The following is a 21,155-nucleotide window of genomic DNA, read 5'->3' on the forward strand; positions in this document are numbered from 1 at the left end:
CCACGTTACAACAAGACTGCCAAGTTTGGTTTTTGCTACCATTACTGTCACACAGTTCAACATATAAGAGCTGTGCATTAAAATAAGTGTTGATGTGTTGATTATTATGTACAATTGTATATACCCTGCTAAAGCTTGCAAGCTCCTCTATCCTTTTTTCATATACTTGGTGACAGAGCAAACCTAAGCAAGCTCTTTATATTAAACACCTTGGAATAATAAATACACTTTTATATATCCATAATCATTACAATGAATATAGTGACTCTGACAGACATGTTGGCCATAGTTGTCTTGTGTTGTGAAATTTGCATAACAACTACTAACATACCATCCTTGTAATGAATTCATTGTGCTTTAGACAAATTGTCTTTTTGTTATACCAAAGTCTAGAAGCAATTGTAGGCCCCCTAAATTGATGAAGTTCCAGATCTGGAGATCTCTTAGTTGGAACAACCCAGATAATCAGAAAAGTTACTTATAGTAATGAAATTTGCAGGCCTGTTTCTCATTAACCCCTAAATTCCCTGAACACAGCTAAAGGGATGATTACAGAATGAGATTTGCTACCTATGACTGCTACTGAAGAAGATAGTACAGTAAATAAAAGATCGGTTGGTCATCTATGCCAAACTATGATATAATTATTCTCACATTCAGTACACTTGTCATGCTGCTATCAGTAAAAATAGTTATCCACATTGCTAAGTGCAAACTTATATACCTAATACAATCAGGTGTTTCAAATGTCAGTCACTTACAGCAGTGTTTTTCAAACTATCTGTGGTGAAGGACCGGTCCACGACAGATTTTCAATCTGTCGTGGACTGGTAATGGACAAATCGTCGCGAACCGGTAACGTCTGCGATGGATTTGCAATTGATCGCGGACTGAAACTTGTTTGTGGAACACACTTTGAGTAGCACTGACTTACAAGATTACTTATTTAAGCATAAAATATGGGAACCAATGTTTACCACATTAGATATCATATTTTAGTTTAGACATAATATAATTAGCTGGTTTAAACATGAAGGGATTTTGTTCACAAATCATATGTTTCTAACTGCTGTATCTGTTTTATTTGTATTCCAGGTCCATATACTTTCAGCATAGGAGATACAAGCTCTCTAAGTGATTATGTACGTGGAGGAATTGCTACACAAGTTAAGATGCCAAAGAACGTAAATTTTGTAAGTCATCCAGGTGAATTACCTTAGCCTTTCTTAACTTGTTTTTAAGAAAGTTTTGTAATTAAATTTGATCATTATATACAGTAGAACTTCGATTGTCCATCAGTCTCTGATAACTTCACTTAACCCCGCTATTCCGTAATGCATTGTGTGATATTGGTGCCATGTGTCACTCAGTCTTTGTATACAACTCACTGTATATGGTTGTACTTTAACCTCTTGTTTCATTTTTTAATAATTTTTATTTAGTAAGCCCATTGAAATGACAGAAAAGTAAGCGAGTAGTGTTGGGATTATCACAAAAAAATTGAAATAATTGTCTAAGAAAGGGTGAAAGTGCTACAGGTATAGCATCAGTTTATGGAATACAAAGAACAACAGTAAATGATATAAAGCATGATGCAGACAAAATTGAAAACCACATGTTGAAAATGGAGACCACTGATGATAATGATAAAAGTTGTAAAACACTGAACAATTGGATACTGCAATGTTTCAATGGTTTGTTCAAAAACGTAACCAAGGAGTTCTGTTGTCGGGACCTATAATAATCGAAAAAGCTATTGAAATCAATAAAAACTAGGCAGAGATCCTTCATTCAAGGCTAGCATCGTTTGATTCGACAAATTTAAATTTCATCATGGTATTTGACAGTTGCTGATCCAGTGTGAGAAGCTAAGTGCAGATAGCACAGCAGTTTCTGTTTATTGTGAAAAACTACAGAAAGAAATAGCTGATCGAAGTTTGGTTAAAGACCAAATATACAACTGCAATGGGACTGGCCTTAATTGGAATGTGCTACCTCAGAAGACACTGGCCTCAATAACTGAACATATGGCACCAGGATAAAAGAAGCAAAAAGATTACTTAACTAAAATGGTATGTGCTTAATGTCAGCAGTAGTCATAAATTGCCTTTAGTTGTTATAGTCAAACCAGAAAAGCCTAGATCATTTAAAAATGTTAATTTTAAATGCTTTGCCTGTTAAATATTTCTCGCAAAACAATGCTTGGATGAGTCTAGATATATTTCATGATTGGTTTCGTGAAATGTTTATACCATGTGTTAGATCACATTTGGCATCAGAAGGTTTACCACGATATGCAATGCTACTGATGGACAATGTGTCTGCTCATCTCATACACGTATGTGAATTAAAAAGCAACAGTGGCAAAATATCATGCCATTTTCTACCAGCAAACACATTCTCTCTCTCTCAACTGATGGACTGTGATTTAGAGTAAGAAACGTCATTACCGCAAAATATTCGTCCAAAAACTTGTTTTGGCAGAAAATAAATTATATTAAATAGTTTTGGAAAAGCCACTCTGTAGAAGACAATTTTCACTGTCGCTGATGCCTGGAATGATGTTCCAGTTCAAACAATACAAAGAAAGTGGAATAAGTTGTGGCAAGAAATATATTCAACTGATACAGAAACCATTCCAAAAGAAACTGAAATTTTGCACCTGGTTTTAAAAATATTTTGATGGAGAAAGTAAATGATTAGCCTGATATGGACTTTGGATGCAAAATTTTATAGACAACTATGAAATTGTGCAAAGAGTGATGACAGTTTTGGGTAATTCTGAAAATGAAGAAAAAGCTGCTGCTGATGGAACAATAAACATTAGCCACTGTGAAGCTGAAACTGCTGTCAAAGTGCATTCAGTGATTCGAGGTACCAGAAGCAGTTGCTACGCAAGTGCTACTTTTATTATAAACTACGAAAGGAAACGTTATACTTTTATGTAGGAACAGAATTCTCTCAACACTCACATTAGAAGGATTGTGTAATTATATAATTATACAAATAAATGTCCCATATTTAGAATTAAATAAAATCAATTTTTTACTTTAGAAATGGAAAAGCCACAGAAAAAAGCTATAAACTTCCTAAATTTTACTTTAACTAGAGTTAATGAGAATATACACTATAGAATTTATATGAAACTGATAAATACCAGTAAATTCCTACACTGTTCTAGCTATCATCCATTCACATATAAACGGAGTATTATTTTATAACACATAAATATAGCTGTACTCAGGAGTGATTACTAGATGGTAATAACTCCTGTTTAAAAATCTTGTAAAAAGATTTTTAAATAGGGGTTACACATTTGGTACCATCATGAAGATAAGACACCAAGCAAAACATAAACTGGACTGGTATAATGAACAATAGATCTAAACAGAAATATTTTATTAAGGTTCCATATATACAGTATTGGTACAAACAATTTGTTAATATATTTAAAAACACAGAATTTAAGATAGTGGCCCAACTGATTAGTAAACTTATTGTTGTTTTGAAGCGTAGAGTGGTGGACTCTGTTTCAACCATGGATTCACACAATGTAGTTTGCAATATTACTTGCGGCGAATGTAATTTCTCACATATTGGTTCGATACAGAATTATCTTTCAATGAGGATACAACAACAACATGCGGAATCAGTTGGAGCAAAAAGGACATGTGCCTCGGAACTTACTTTCCATGGTAACAATCATAGGCATGTTTTTCTTTTTATTGAAGCAAAATTTTTAAATATGCAACTTGAATATATTAAATTATTCACTGCTCGAAACTCTTGAAATGAGGTTAAATGCAAATTCCATAAATGTTAGTAGGCCTTGCACTGTTTTGGTCTCATGGACGTTCACGTGCATTCGTGAATGGAAATTCACACATTGGTTTAGTAAAAATAATCTCATAACAGGTAGTCAATAAGTCAGTTTAAGTATAAAAGAAGGGAGGGTATAATTCGCAAAAAACACTACTTCTTGTGAGCACTGTGTGTATCAGAATAAGTTTGGTCCCTTATAAGTTTAGACAATTTTATATTTTAAATATCTTAACCTATGTTTCTTAGGGATAAATCCGGCAGTTGTTTTCAGTTCTCATGTTAACATGAGATATTGGTTTGGTTTTTTGGAAGTGTTTGATGGCTGTCAACTTCTGGTTTTTCCTGATTCATTATGTTGGGGTTAGGGTGCCTCCGTAGCCAGGTGGGCAGGAGCAGCAGTGCGTGGCACACACTTGATTAGACCGAGGTTCGAGCCCATGACTACCAAATACGGAGCATGCGGAAAGGTCAGGGAATGACCACTACATATCCCTGGAGCAATATGGCCTTAGTTGCTAATGCTCCTAAAATCCAAACAACAACAACAACAATTATGATGGGGATGAGAATTGAATGCATGACAATCTTTTAATAAGTATTTATATAATTTTAATGTAATTTTTATAATTGATTTTATATAAAATTAAATATGGGACATTTATTCGTATAATTATATAATCACAATCCTAACACGAGTGTTGAGAGAATTCTATTCCTACATAAAGGCATGAGGTTTCTCTTTGTAGTTTATAATAATATTAGTAGGACATATTGAACTTTATCACTCTTTCGATCTTAATAAGTGTTACTTTTGCGTAAAATTCGTAACATTGCCTCCCAAAAGGCTGGACGTGTAATGAAACAAAAGATATTGACTGACATTTTTAGAAAAGAAATTTAATTATTTAATATTGTTTTCTTTTAAATTTCTTTAATGACATTAGAACAATGTTGTATGTACTATATGTAATATTTTTTCTTTAAAAAATTTTTTTATGATATTACTAGACTAATGTAAGTCGAAATATTAAAAATACATATGTATTTAGATATCTGTATTGTGATTTGTAGAGCCCCATTTCATGATCCAGTAAAAATAAATAATAATTAAAGTTTAATTAAATTTCATTAGGTTATGTATTATGTAATAACATAACCTAGATGACCTGATCTATTGTATGTATAATGTTTTTAATGTACATATTCTATTATCTGTCCATTTGATTATCCCTCATGGTCTCAGTTCTGTATCATGACAGATAATTGAATTTCTATTGTAGCATGTGTCACCTCTGTAGCCAGGTGGGCAGGAGCAGCAGTGCATAGCACAAGCTTCTTGATCAGACCGGGGTTTGAGCCCGTGACCACCACATATCCCCGGAGCAATATGCTAATGCTCAAAAAAAAAAAAAAAAAAACCAAACAACATTGTAGCATGTATTTTGTTATACTTGCATTTTTAATTGAAGTTCCAGTGTATTCTCCCCAGATAAAGAGTTCTGATGAAACAGCTGCTATATTTAGCTGATGAGTGCTTTTTTAGGATAATGGTTCTCAAATTGTAGTTTGCCTATCAACGTAAGTTTCTGATAAGAGCAACAGCCAGGTGTATATGTGGTACCAGAGGCCAAGGCAATGATACATTAATGTATTATCTGTAAATTGTATTTCAGCAGTTTTCAAACTTTTTCATCAGCAGACCAATATATATGAAAATACAATGATAGAAATTGTGGGTTGGCCCTATATTGGGTTAATGCTGTGCTATCACTACTATCCTAGTATGAAAGAATGGGAAAGAGAAGGGTTTGCAGGTGCATCTTGTCATCGCAACTGTCATAGTCTGCATTTTTGCAATACCATTTATGGTCAACCATGAATTTTCTGCAACCCCCATGTATATACCCGTTCCCTCCATTTTTTTCTTTGTACTTGGAATCAGTCCCTCAAAAATTTTACCACTAAATTCAGTTAACAGGAAATATTTGTGAAAGTCCTGAACATTTCATATTAACCTGTTTCCACTGTTGTTAGTACACAAGTCTTATGATTTCATAAAATTTGAACAAAGATTTTCTTCACTTTTATACATAGCATCATAAAAACGGTAGCAGGCCACATGCAAAAAGCTCAGGGGCTGCACTTTGTGAATCCCTGGCGTATTTTATAATCTGTTTTGCTAGTTGAAACCGGAGTTTCCCCATGGAGAAACTGTGCTACCCTCACTTGACAGATTGACCTTGCTGTGGTTGGGGAAAAGCTTGTGAGAAATCCTCCCAATTTTATAGGATGAACCCAGATTTTTTTCCCACATAGTGTGGAAGGATGGCAGTCATAGCACTGTACTATGAGGGTTTTGGGTGGGTGTTCTTCAGTGGTTTGCTTTCCAAAGTGATAAGCTGATCCTGAAAGGTTTGGGAAGCACTACACTAGGACAGTATTGCTAAATCATTGGAACTAGTGTCAAACTTGCTATCCAAAAATGATTTCCTGGCTACCATCATGTGGCTAAATCACAGTTGCAAAACAGGCAAAATCAAAACATTGGAAAATTAATATAGCTGCAGACATTTTTACATAAGCACTGAACCATGAGTTTTTATGGTTATATTGTGGTAATAAACTGCTTTTTTGTGTGCATTCCTCCATGAAGGTTTTGCTCATAAAATACAGGATAGTTCAAAATGACCACTGAGATTTCCAAAAAAAAAAAAAAAAAAAAAAAAAAACCTTATACAAGATGGTGTTAAATATATATATACAAGGTGGACAAATATAGTACCTATTACTTTTAAAATAGCTTCTGTTTTAAAAGGAATATTGGACCATTCTTTGTGGAGGAACGTTTCATGCTCCTTGAGTCATGAAGGTGGAGAGGATATCTGCTTCTCTCTCCCCTCTCCAAATGCCTACAGTGGCTTAGTATTTTTTAAGTCGTGATTGTGCAGGCCGGGAGACGATTAGTCTCATGCTCCTCAAACCAAGGTTCGACACATGGCTGTGTATATTGGAGCATTATGATCTTGAAACAGGCATTTGTGGAATGAATCTTGTTCCCCAGAATATCAAGGTAATCAATGGGAATAATTCTTACATTCAGTGTGATAGTACTTAAAGAATACCAAGTTATTGCTGTCCAAACCATTGTTGATTCTCCTCTTCCATGTTTGATGGTTTGTATAAGACAGTCAGGATATGCTTTCTTTGGCATTTGCCAAACATAAATGTTTGGAAAAGGTTTAAATAATGATTCATCTGAAAATAACTTTTTTAATCATCAAGCTTCCAGTTTTTGTGCTCTTACACCACTGCATACTCTTTCTAGCATTACCCGTCAGTAATGAGTGACTTGGCAATACAGGCAGTCCCAGTTTATGCCTGGGTTGCGCTCCTCCTCCTCAGGGTCATTAGCTGAAGCACTGTAAATTGAGGAAGAATTATTTATTTAAATGACATAGGTTCCTTCACCACAAAAATTGACCTGTAAGAATTGACATATTTTTTGTGGTTATTTTTAAATATTTGTGGTTATTTAAAAATTATTGGGTCCAAATAATATTTATAGATAGAATGCAAGTAATAAAACAAAAAATTTAACTTAGTACTTTGTTCCTGTAGAGCAGAGGTTCTCAAACCTTCTCTGTTCACATTGCCCTTAGTGTCCCAGTAATTTTTTCACAGCACCCTTAGACCAAAAGAAATACTTAACACAGTGGTTTTTGACCTTTTAATATATACCTATATAATAATTTTATATTCTTTATATACAGGTACTAAATAAAGATCAATTATAGATAACCACAAAAATTTTAAAAAATACGATACAATGACTGTATGCCTTTTTATAATGAAATAAATGTATAAATTTTAAAAAAATAAATAATAACTAAGTAACTTAAACAGAAATTACACGGCGCCCAAGTTGAAAACCACTGCTGTGGAGCCATATTTGGGGTATGTAGCCACTGTCTGCCCCCCCCCCCCCATTCATGTTCTTTGACAGTGGCATAATGGGATGGGTCTGATGGGGGGGGTCCTACTGGTTCTGCAGGTTCTCCCCCTCGACATGGGCACCTGTACGTGGTGAGGGGACCTCCCAGTGATGCTGCTTGTTTTCCAGATTAGCATCACTGGGATCTAACACCCTTACCTTGGTTCCAGAGTTACATTGTTGGAATCCGGTGTATGCCACGACCCGTGGAATTTGGAAAGGGGATCCTGGTGGTTTGGGGGGGGGACCAGCCTTCATACACCACTTTAGCCCCTGCTTCGACAAGACGGGTGGTCCCGGACCGGCCCGACTGGGATCAGTCGGCGGGTGGTTCTTACTGCTAGGGTCAACTGCGTTCCAATAAGTCTCCCTACCTTTGGTCCTGGTTTTTAAAAGGGGGATAATCTGCATTATCCCCCTTTTAAAAACCAGCACTTCTGTTCCTTCCAGTTTTCTTTGTGGTGTTCATCTCTGATGGTAATCCCTTTGTTTCCAATAACAGTTCCTGTTAATGTATATTTATTAGTTGATGAAGTTTTCTGTTAGTTGGATACCAGAATAAAAATTAGTTAGTAAAAAAAAAAAAATGAAATCCCCTACCCTCAATACTGTGAAGCAGTTTTTGAATGAGATCAGGCATTATCCAAGAGGTGAAAGTCAAAGCCTGGTCTTTTCAAGCTGTCAGTAGGAGTCTTTCCAAAATATGGCATAGTAGTTGACTTATAACTGAGTCAGTAAAATAAATACACAAAAGGTAGAGTGAAGTCTTTTTTTTTTTTTTTTGAAAGATAATTTTATTATTTTTTATTTTTTTAAGACATATGTTAACACAAAAGGTCTTCAGTTAATTCAATACAGTCTATAAATACTCTACTTGAGCTTTGGAACTTAATGTGCCCAAGCTGTAATTATGTAAAAATTGGAATGGTAAAAAAAACACATACACACACATATAATTGCAGTTTGATATTTAGCTCTTGCTTGGCACAAGAAGAGCTTAATTTCAAATGTGTGATGAATGACTTTATAAACTTTTATTTAGTTACTGTAGACAATAACTGGTAACTAACTGTGGCATACTCATTTTATTAGAAATCTCTCAGAGAGTCCTTAGAATCCCCAGAATTCCTCTGCTCAGATTTTGCTAAGTTAGAAAGGCCATCTCAACTGCATATTGGTTTTCAAGCTCTTCACTTATTTAAGCAGCAGCATTCACATTTGCCAAAGCCATGGAACAAGGTCTGTATTGATATTGAATATTTTATTACTGTAACAGTTTATCATAATTTTTATACTAGTTAAAGCAGTTTTAAAGTATTTGGATTTTCAGTTATAGATAGACTTCAAACAAATTAGTTGATCCTGTTCATGAATATAGATATTCCTTCAGTTAGGAGTTAATGCATTCCTGAAATCAACATGCAACTTAAATATAATGACAGGCTCAGTTTTGTTCTGATCACTCAAGCTTTTTCCTGAATGTACTTCTTCCTATTAATATTTTGTCCTTCACATTTCAATATAATTACTACATGCGAAATCATTTAGTGTGCTATGTACTTTGTTTTCATTAGATGTAGTAATCAATGATCATTCGAAGTTAATATTCTTTTTAACAACAATAAAAATACTTTGAACTGTGGAATTCTTAAAACTCATTTAACACAAAATATAAAATTGTTTCCTCGCATATGACCCACAATGGTAAAGCAGAGTTGATTCCTAAAGTGAACAGGTATTGTGCTATTCTGTGGATGTGCAGTGATCACCTTAAAATCTGTAAAGCTGCCTTGTGGTGGCCAGAACCGAGCTCTGTGCCAGTGTGTAGTTCTAAAATTATCTTTGCTGTTGTAAATGTTTTTATTTGATAGTTTTCTTATTTCAATATGTACAATATGTTAGAACAGTTCTAAAAATTCCTATTGGTTAGTCAGAAATTCATATTATATAATGAAAGTGTTGGTCTGTAATGGCCTGCCTTTTTGATATGACATGCTCATATATTCTAATGTTCTCTCTTAATGCTAGTTTAATTTTTGGTTCACCATAACTTTGAAACATTCCCTGTAAATCTTTGTGCTTGTCACTCTTGTTACCTTCTCTTTATACCTAGATGCACTATTGCCTAAGTTAACTTCCAAGATTAGGCCGAAGAAAATTGCATGGGATGCATATAAATTAATAGTAGTAGTAGTAGTGGCACATGATGCAAGAAAGCAAGTGTAGGAGCTTATGCAGCATCAGCCAAAAAAAAAAAAAAAATCACACCATTCCCTCCAAATACCTGTCCAGTTCCTCCTTAAATTTATTTAACCTATCAACTTCCACAACGACAGATGGAAGTTTGTTCCAGCAATTAACCACCCGCTGGCTAAAGGAAAATTTCCGCACATCTATTCTACATCTGTCCTTTCTTAATTTGAACTTATGTCCCCGTAGGTTCGTAATCTGAACAAGTGGAAGGATCCCATCAGAATTCAGCGTGCTCAACCCATTCAAGGCCTTATAGACCTCAATCAGATCACTGCGCAGGTGCCTAGTCTCCAGCCACTGCAATTTGCAGAACTTAAGCCTCTCTTGGTAAGAGAATCCCTTCATTCCCCTCACCAATCGTGTTGCTCTTCTCTGTACACGCTCAAGCAAATCTACATCCTTCCTAAAATGAGGCCTCCAGACCTGTACGCAGTACTCAAGGCATGGCCTGACCATTGCCTTATACAGAGGCAATATACGGAGGACAATCACCTCCTTTTCCCTGCTAGCAAAATTCCTATATATCATTGACAAAACCCCATGACCCGTCCTAGCAGCCTGTCTGCACTGATCAGAAAACTTCATATCTGACTGCACAATTAGTCCCAGGTCTTTTTCATTTTCTACCACCTTAAGTGTAGCACCACACAGTTGGTACGTTTCTCTGGAGTTACTTCTCCCCATATGCAGTACTTTGCATTTGTCAAGGTTGAACTTCAGTTGCCACTTCTTAGCCCATCTGCCCAAATTATCTAGATCCTGTTGCAGTAGCACACTGCCATTACTGTCATTAACAACCCTGCCAACCTTTGTGTCATCTGCAAACTTCGACATTAAGCCTGATATACCTTCATCAATATCATTGATAAATACACAAAACAACAGTGGACCCAACACCGAACCCTGTGGGACTTCACTAATAACATTAGTCCACGAAGAGCAGCACCCATTGATTACCACCCTCTGTCTTCTCCCACTTAACCATCCTTTTATCCATTGTAGCAACTTACCCTTAATACCATTCTGCTCCAATTTGTACAATAGTCTTCCATGCGCAACAGTGTCAAAAGCTTTCCTGAAATCCAAGTATATGATATCAAAATTATTTTTTGCATCCAGTTCCTTTGTGACCACATCATAATAACCAATCAAATTTGTCAGACAAGACTTTCCCTTAACAAACCCATGCTGTGTTTGAATTATTGCTGCAGTCTTGTCTAGATGATCCTGCAATGCATCTTTAACCAGTGACTCCATTATTTTACCCGGAACAGAAGTTAAACTAACTGGTCTGTAATTACTCGTGTCACCCTTCGATCCACCTTTGTGAATTGGGGACACATTTGCACATCTCCAGTCCGTGGGAACCTCCCCTGAGTCCAGGGATGCTCTCATAATTATGGCTAATGGTTTGCTTAGTTGCTTTGCCCGCCTCCTTTAAAATAACTGGATAGATCCCATCCACCCCAGGTGCCTTTCTTATGTTTAACTTCAACAATTTCTCCTCCACTTTGCTCTCAGTTATTACAAAATCATTAAGCACACTGCTACAATTTGATAACCTTCTTCCATTTTCAAACTGTAATAATTCCTCACGTGTGAATGTAGATGCAAAATACTCATTCAGTTTGTTTGCTATCTGAGCAGGATCATCAACAGTCGAACCATCGATGTCAAGTGGACCAATCATATTAATCCCCTTCCTTTTAGAGTTTATATAAGTAAAGAATTCCTTGCTGTTTTTCTTAGCATCTTTTGCCAAAGATTTCTCGTAATCCGCCTTCGCCTGCCGAACCTCCTTTGTGACCTGATTACAGACTAGCTTATATCTGCGACAGGCTTCTACGTCACCTGATAATTTATATGCATCCCATGCATTTTTCTTCTCTGTCACGAGTCTCATTAGTTCATTTGATAACCATTTAGGCCTAAACCTTGAACGATATTTCTTAATCGGTATATAAAGTCTAGTAGCTTCCACGATTAATTCCTTGAATGCTTCCCACTTAGAATTTACTGTTTGTAACATCGTCAGTTGATCCCACTGTACAGAATTTAAAAACTGTCTGAGACCACTGTACTCCCCTTTACGGAAGCAAAAACCCTTTCCTTTACCCCTGACGGTAGTTACCTCTTTGAGTAAATCCCACTTCAGCACACTGTGATCACTGCCACCTAGTGGTTCCTTTATCTGCAAATTCTTAATACACGAATGATCACTGCTGATAACCAGATCAAGAGTGTTACTTTCTCTGGTTGCCTCTCGAACATGCTGCTGCAGAAAACAATCATCCAATAAATCCACAAAAGTCTGACTAGTGTGTGAGTGACCAACCCACAAGTTCCAGTCAATATCTGGGAAGTTAAAATCCCCCATTATAAGACATTCTGATTTACTGGCCCACTCTATTTCTCTGTACAATTGTTCATTGTACTCATTCAAGTCATAAGGCCTGTAACACACTCCTACTCTTATTTTTCCTTTCGCAGTGCTTATCTCACACCAAACTGACTCAACAGAGCACTGTTCATTTATATTAACTGGGTGCACTTCCTTTGATTTTATGTTTTTCTTAATTAACAGCATAACACCTCCTCCCGTTCTGTCCTGTCTATCCTTTCTGTACACATTGTACTCCCCAAATTCTAGTTCTGCATTCCTTATATCTTTGTGACACCACGTCTCTGCTATCCCAACAATATCCGCCTTTGATGTCTTGACCAACACTTCAAATTCATCAAATTTATTTACTATACTTCTAGCATTGGTATACATGCTCCTATGCCTATTCCTTGTTACCCTAACATATCCCATATACCCAACTATTCCATGATGACTGCCATCCGTCCCTGAAACCCCCAACTCCCCTCGCTCCAGGTCGCTTCTTATTCTAATAGAAGTTGTGCAAGAATCACCTTCACCTCTGCCTGCGGTTACTGTTAAACTATTAGTCTTTGTATCCCCCCCAAACTAGCAGTTTTCCGACCCACCTAACACTGCCTCGATAGCATCAGCAAATATTCTTGCACCCTTTCTATTTAAGTGTATCCCATCCCTGTAGAAGCAATCTCTCCTGTTAGGCGACACAGAAGCTTATGGTAGATATAAGCTGGTCTGTAATGAAGTCACAAAGGAGGTTAGGCAAGCGGGGGCAGATTACGAGAAATCTTTGGCAAAGGATGCAAAGAAAAACAGTGAAGGAGTCGTTTAAAAATTTTATTTTTAAAATTATGCAGATGTTGAGGCCCATCACCTTCGAAGTACTCCCCTTCAGACTGTACACATGCATTCCAGCGTAGGATCCATTGATCGTAACACATCTGGTACTCACTTTCTGGTATCTGTTTTAATACCCATGTTACATTACTCTGAATTTCAGAAACAGACTTAAAATGCATTCCTTTCGTGACTCCTTTTAGTCAAGAAAATAAAAAGATGTTACAAGAAGACAAATCAGGCAAATACAGAGGGTGCTGCAACATTTTGATAGATTTTGAAATTAAACTCTTTCGCTACACCGAATTTCTTTCTGCTCATGAGAGAGGTTTTTCGGTAAAGCTTTGCACAGCTTTCCTCGTCAACAAATTTTCAGTCAAAATTAATCTAACACTTTCCCGATTAATGTTTCAGTAATCATTCTTGTGGTTAATCGCCTATCACTTCGAACAAGATCATGCACATGAACAATGTTGAGTCATGGAAGGACACCCTGAACGCTCAGCATATTCAATGAATTCAAGTCCCCTCAAAACTGTTTTGCCCAATTGAAAATGCCTGGTTTCGACATCATTTCCTTAAAATCTGGTCAACTTTTCATAAATATTCGTTGACGATCCACCGCTTTTCACCAAAACTTTTATCACAACTCTTTGCTCTAAATTGCATTCCATTTTTCAAGTAACACAAAACTCAAACACATCTTTACACGAACCAACTTGTACAATGACTGAAACGACTGGAGATGTAACGGTTTACAGGGTGGCCACTTTTATGGAAACAAAATTATTCTTGAAACTTTATTGTTACACCTATTATGTCAAATCTAGAAGGTAGGGGATGAATCAGATTGGTCTACTTGATAGCAATGGTTCAACGATGATCCTGCTCAGAAAGCTGACAAACTGAATGAGTATATTGTATCTATATTCACACATGAGGAATTTTGTAGTGAAGTGGAGGACAGAAGCTTATTTAACTCCAAAAGGGGGCTAAATGATTTTGTAATAACTGAGAGCAAAGTGAAGATGAAATTGTTGAAGTTAAACTTAAAGGCACCTAGGATGAATAGGATATATCCAGTTATATTAAAGGAGGCTGCAAAGGAAGTAAGAAAACCCTTACCCATAGTTATGAGAACATCCTTGGAATCAGGGGAGGTCCCCATGGATTGGAGAAGGGGGATGAAAGAGTGGCATGTGTAATAAAAGACTTGCTAGTTTAACCTTATTTGCCAGGGAAAATAATGGAGTCACTGTTTAAAGAAGCATTGTAGGATCTAGACAAGACTGCAGTAATACAGACGCAGCATGAGTTTGTTAAGGGGGAGCCTTGTCTGACCAATTTGATTGGATACTAATGTGGTCACAAAGGAACTGGATGCAAAAAAAAAATCTTTTTTTTTGATAACACATACTTGGATTTCAGTAAAGCTTTTGATACTGTTGCACATGGAAGACTACCATAAAAATTAGAGCTGTATGGTATTACAGGCAAGTTACTACAATGGATAAAAGGATTGTAGAGTTGGAGAAGACAGTGGTAATTAATTGACACTGCTCTTTGTGGACCAATGAAAATATATCAGGCTTAATGTCAATTTGCTATTGGCAAAGGTTGACAGGGTTGGGTTGTTAATGATAGTATGCTACTGCAACGGGATGTCAAAGTTGGGGACATGGGCCGAGAGATGGCAACTGAAGTTTAACACAAAGGATGTGAAGTACTGCATACAGGTCTGGAGACATCATTTTAGGAGGGAGAGGGAGAGGGAGAGGGGGGGGGAGAGAGGTGAAGCAAGATTGGTGACGGTAATCAAGGAATGCTCTCACCAAGAAAGGCTTAGGTTCTGTAAATTGCAGTGTCTGGAGACCCTGCGAGGTGATCTTATTAAGGTGTATAAGACTTTGAATGGTTTGTGCAGGCTCAATGCTGATGAGATTCTTCCTCTTGCTCAGATTACAAACCTTGAGGGGGGTATAAACTCAAATTGAGAAAAGACAGTTGTAGCATAGATGTATGGAAATTTGCCTTTAGCCAGTGGGTAGTTGATTGCTGTAACATGTTGTGGAAGTTGACAGCTTAAATGAATGCAATCAAGAAATGGATGAACTTTTGGAGTGAATAAATGTGTGGAATGGGGAGGGATTTTTTTTTTGGCTGATGCTGCATAAGCTTGCTTCTTTGCACCTCTGCTAATGCTAAATATTTCTTCTATCCAGATCCTGCGGTGTGGGAAAGTTCCCTGTAGTAAGCATTAATATTCATCTATTACATACTGCTCACATGTAATTATCTAGACTTAGTTAAAATTTATGCTTGATGGATTGAAATCTGAGAGTGAGGTGGGTGTAGATGTCGTGCTTTAAGAAACAACCATTTCTGTATCACTTCCCGCAAAATGTGGTTGTCACGTTGCTGTGAAACTTGTTCTAGAACAGGGGTGGCCAACATGTCGATCGCAGCTTTAATTTCGGTTGATCATGACGAATTTTAAACATATATATTAGTCAAAATATAAAAGTTATCATACACCCACTGCATACACTTGTTACAAATCCATTGAACCACGGTGACTACTCTTGTCACCGTGCAGCAGCTAGGCTTGTCTAGTGAAAACTCGCACAGTTACGTTGTGGAGAGCATAGTGTATGTATTGAATTCTTATTTAGCTTACTTAATATTAATAACTGGACAGTACTTATACGTTAATTTAATATCCCTTGATTTAAAATGAATACTACGAAAAAGAGTAAAATGTATCATTTTCATCAAGAGTGGAAACTAGAATACTTTTTTTGTAATGATAAAAGAAAAATGTTTGATTTGCAATGCTTCCGTGGCTAGATCCAAAAAAGGAAATTTAGAAAGGCACTTCAACGCACTCCCGTGGTAAATACCAATCAGATTTTCCCCCTAATAGTAGTGACCTTAGAAAAAATAAATTAAATTAATAGAACTTAAATTCAGATTATTCGCACAGCAAAATTTCTTCGTGACACCTAATTTACAACTTAAAGTAGTAACTGTAGCATCATTTAAAGTGGGTCATCTTGCAAAAAAATGCAAACCATTTTTTGATGGTCAATTCATCAGACGCATTTTTCGAAATAAGTCTTTTTGAAAATTAAGAACAAAAAGAAATTGGAAGTGCTCCTCAAGAACTACAAATATCTCAAATACTGTTATACGACGCATCGAAAAAACGTGAACGAACAATTCCATGCTCATATTGCTGATCGTGGTCCCGTTTCTGTATGGTTTGTATGGTTTTTATAGGAATAAAATTTATTCGTAATTTTTATTTTCTGATTCTGCCACTAGAGAAGAACTGCTGGGTATGGTTTCGTTAAAAAAAAAGAACTAGAGTTCTTGATATATTTAACACATTCAAAAATTTTATTGAAAAAATTAAATTACCACTATTTAAGCTCATATCAATAACAACAGATGGAGCCAAATCAATGACAGGGCATCTTAATGGATTCATCACATTGTGTCAAAAGGATTGTGAATTTCCAGATTTTAAGTTACCACTGTATCATCCACCAACAAGTGTTAGCCAGCAAAAGATTAAATACTAAAAGTGTTATGGACATAGCTTTCAAAGTCGTGAATTCCATCAGAGGACAATCTCTTCAAAGGAGACTTTTCAAAATGCAACTCTATGAAAATGAACCAGATCTGATATTACCCACAGATGTCAGGTGACTGAGTCGGAGTAGGTTTCTACAGAGATTTCGAAATTTGCTGAATGAAATTAAAAAAAAATTGTTGATCAAAGGGGAGATGATTATCAGCAGTTATAGGATACAAAGTGGTTGTGTGTTCTGGCTTTTTTGGCACATTTTACTAGTAAATTAAGTGATCTGAATTTGTAATTGCAAGGAAAAAATAATGGGGGTGGCATGATTAGTAATATTTCTGCATATAAATATCAGTTTTTGGAAATGTCTAAGGATCTCAAAGAAAAAAATTTCTATTATTTTGTAAATATGCAAGTTCATTTGCAAAAATATATGTCAGTCCTCGTATAACACGTGTTTACACTACACGAATTCGATCATACACGATTTATAAATAGGGGAACGATATCTTATATAACACGAACCGAATTCGCTTATGCACGATTTGCCTTTGTGTTTACAAGAAATGGCAGTCAAACGCAGAATCACCCCAACCGAACGCAACACGATAGGAATTAAGAGAAGATTCTGAAAATGTATTTGTTTTTTATATCAGTGAAGGGGAAACACATTTCACCATAATAACGTAAAAACCAACACAATTCCAGCTATCGGTATTGTCGCAAATGCAATTAGATCGAGTTTACTACCAGTTTATAACAGATTCCATTAGCAGAAAGACAACTGGAAATTGTTTTATGGTAGTAACCCCTAGAAATGTTCTTTAGTAAAATGTGAAGTGTTAATAGTGCATCTCTGCCTTTACGGTGTTGTTTATTCAGTTGCTACACGCGCGCAGCTTTGTTTATGTGTATCAAGCGTGCCTCCTCGTTTTGTAATTGTGCTTTATTCCCTAAAAATGAGTAAAATACTTAAAAGGTGTGAAAAGGAAGCATCCTGGTGAAGACACTACAGATTCAGAGAGAAAAAGAAAAGCAATATCAATGAACAAAGGTGGACTGGGTCAAAAATTCTTACCCGGGAAAATTTGTAGTGGCCTTATACTAGCGTTTATGGCCAAAATCACACCGGCCCACCGGGGTTTCCCCGGTAAGGCTTATGGCCAGTCCGCCTCTGTCGATAGAGAAAAAATATGAAATTGTGAAACGCTTTGAGCGAAATGAAAGACCATGTGATATTGCACGTGCTACAGACCTAAATGAGGCAATGCCGAGAATTAGAAAGAATGAAGAGAAAATAAAAACAACTTTCATAGCGGGAACAACTCAAAGTGTAATTAAAATCCATTAGATCAAGACACAAAGAATTGGAAGAGATGGAACGGCTGTCGTCTGTTTGGATAGAAAATAAAACAAAAAACAAGTTTGCTGACGATAGAAGCAAAAGCAGTAGCAATATTTTATTACGCAATAATCGTAATAAAATATGTAAGTATTTTATTACGATTATTTATTGTGTTTGGTAATGTTTTAGTTACAAATGTGTGTTCAGTCTTGGGTGGTCGGCATCTAACCCTATATTTCCCATAGGGCCTGTTGTTCATATTGCACGATTGTGCATTGCAAGAGGGTTTCTAGGAACACAACTATCGTGCTATACGAGGACTGACTGTATCATATTTTTGAATTTAATAGTGAGAAATATGTTTCTGAAATTGAGAAAGTTGTGGATGATTTTGAAACAACTGAAGATATTGTTCAACATATTTCTTATCCATTTAATGTCGACTTAGATACAAAACAAATCTCAGATTTTTCATATGGAGAAAATATTACTAGAAAATAAAATTATTACGTTGCGAAACGATATCTTCCTGAAAGCCAGATCATCAGAAAAAGACTTTTGGAAATATGTTTGCTGAGAAAAGCACCTAAATGTAAAAAAATTCAGTGAACTTTTAAATTCCTGTTTTGTTTCCACATATCTATGCAAATCTGGGAGACAAAGAATCGCTCTACTCCTACGGACTTGCATACAGAAGGTGATTCTATACGTTTAGCCATATCACACTATATCCTCGATTTTGAAAGCTTGACAGATGACATTAAAACAAACTTCGCATAAATTAAAAATTTAAATACATATGAATTTAAAATAATTCTGAATTGTATTTAAATTTAAAAACTATTTTTCAATAGGTGTTGATTAACTTTTTTAACCATGTGCAATGAAATTCTTGATATGGTAGATTGTGGCATGTTTTGAAGAAAAAAAAGTAGATAGCATCACAAATTAAGTTGGCCACCCCTGCTCTAGAAGATATATTTTCTTCCTCTCAGTCCAAAAGAGCATAAATATACAGTCACAAAGTGTCCTATTAGCTATGCAAAACACCAATCATCTCTTTTTAAAGTTTGTCCGAGAGCTGGTTTGTCTCAGTGAAAATTGGCAGGTACAGTAAGTCCCCAACGTACGTAAGAGATAAATTTCAGGACTTCTTACGTAAGTCGAGTTTTACGTAACTCGAGAGTGACTAATAAAATTTGCTACTATAACCTTGATATGCCAAAGTGTGTGTGTGTGTGTGTGTGTGTGTGTGTGTGTGTGTGTGTGTAGAAAAATACTAAAAGAAACTTTCTTTCAGATGAACTGAAAAAATTCTAGTTAGACATCGTCATGTTATAAGAGACAAAGAAAAAGGGATGTGTAGAGGAAATAATGGGAGAATACTACCATTTTTGGAGTGGAGTTGATAAGAGTGAAAGAGCAAGAGCAGGAGTTTCTATTGCTGTTAAAAAGAAATTGAGACACAATATCAAAAACTGGCAATTTATTAATGAAAGAATGATCTCATTGGAACTGAAAATGTACGGGAGAGAAATATGTATTTTGGGAATGTATGCCCCGACTAATGACACCGCCGATACCTTGAAGCATGAATTTTGGGAGGATCTGAGAGAACTAATAGAAAAAATTCCTAAGAACAAAGAGATATTTCTAATGGGAGATTTCAATGCAAGAGTAGGAACTGAACAAAATAGCAAAGTTATTGGAAGATTTGGAGAGAAAGAGAGGAATGACAATGGAGCTAGACTATGCAATCTTTGTGAACAGTTCGACTTGAGAATAAACAACACATTTTTCCAACACAAGGATATCCATAAATATACTTGGTCACAGGAGACAAGACAAATTAGATCAGTTATAGATTACATTATTTCAAAACATTCAGGGACATATGTATTGAAAGATGTCAGAGTTTATAGAGGAGCTGAATGTGGATCTGACCATTTTCTTGTTAAAACAACCTGAGGTGGAACTGGATTAATAAAATGTGTGGACAACCAACAATGCAGGGAAGGAGAAATACTAAAAGTGGATCAATTTAACATTGACCTACTCCAGGACGACAGCATTAGAAACAACTTCACCCAGAGACTGGATGCTGCAATTAACATAGAGATAAAAGGTAATACTGAAGAAATCTATGAGTATTTAAAAAATACTGTTAAAAAAAAAAATAGCTCATGAAATCCTAGGCAAAAAGAAGATCCAAGGACCAAAAAAGACCTGGATTACAGAGGAAGTAAGAGTTGCTGTAGAGGAAAAGAAACTTGCATATCAGAAATGGCTGGGTGATAGGAATGGTGCATATAGGAACATTTATGTTGAAAAAAAAGAAAATAGCCAATCGGTTGGTAGTAGAAGCGAAAAATGAAGAATGGGAAAGGAAATGCGCAACTATTAATAGCAAATTGGGCTTCAAGCAATCAATGGAATCATGGAACGTCCTTAAAGACTTGAGAAATCAGAATAAACACAATGCTGGTTTGCAATTAATATCTTTGAAAGACTGGACGGAGTACTATGAAGGACTTAAAAGAAGACCGGGAAGAGTGTAGAAGACTCGGGCTTAAAAGTTTCTGTTAGGGAAGTGGAACTCCTGCTGAAGGAAGGAATGGCAAATCACCTGGACCTGGAGGAGTTTACATGGAACTTCTTAAATATGGAGGAAGAGGAGTGGCTGTTCTGATACAAAAACTGTTAAATAGTATACTGAGAGGAGAAGAAATACTGAAAGAAATAACAGGATATATTACATCAATTTATAAGAAGGGCGATCAGAAAAGCTGTTCAAATTACAGAGGAATATGCATCCTGAACCCGCTGTTAAAGATCCTTGGAAAATGGATCAGGAACCATTTAGAAACCCGAATCGAGATATCAGAAGAACAAAGTGGTTTTTCAGCTGGGAGGTCATGTATAGATCATATCTCAACAGTAT

General features: G+C 36.1%; 1 protein-coding gene across 1 annotated transcript in view; it reads left to right on the forward strand.

The window, feature by feature from the left end:
- LOC150086946 (ubiquitin-like modifier-activating enzyme 1) overlaps window positions 1-21,155 on the forward strand; it is a 354,098-nt gene that overhangs the window by 150,635 nt on the left and 182,308 nt on the right. Inside the window, 2 exon segments of the mRNA XM_090372833.1 lie at window positions 1,096-1,193; window positions 8,906-9,052. Coding sequence (XP_090228959.1) covers window positions 1,096-1,193; window positions 8,906-9,052 — 245 coding nt within the window.

Source organism: Mastigoproctus giganteus, chromosome 4, assembly GCF_048544385.1.
Source record: "Mastigoproctus giganteus isolate SK-2022 chromosome 4, ASM4854438v1, whole genome shotgun sequence".
NCBI classification, from domain to species: Eukaryota; Metazoa; Arthropoda; class Arachnida; order Uropygi; family Thelyphonidae; genus Mastigoproctus; species Mastigoproctus giganteus.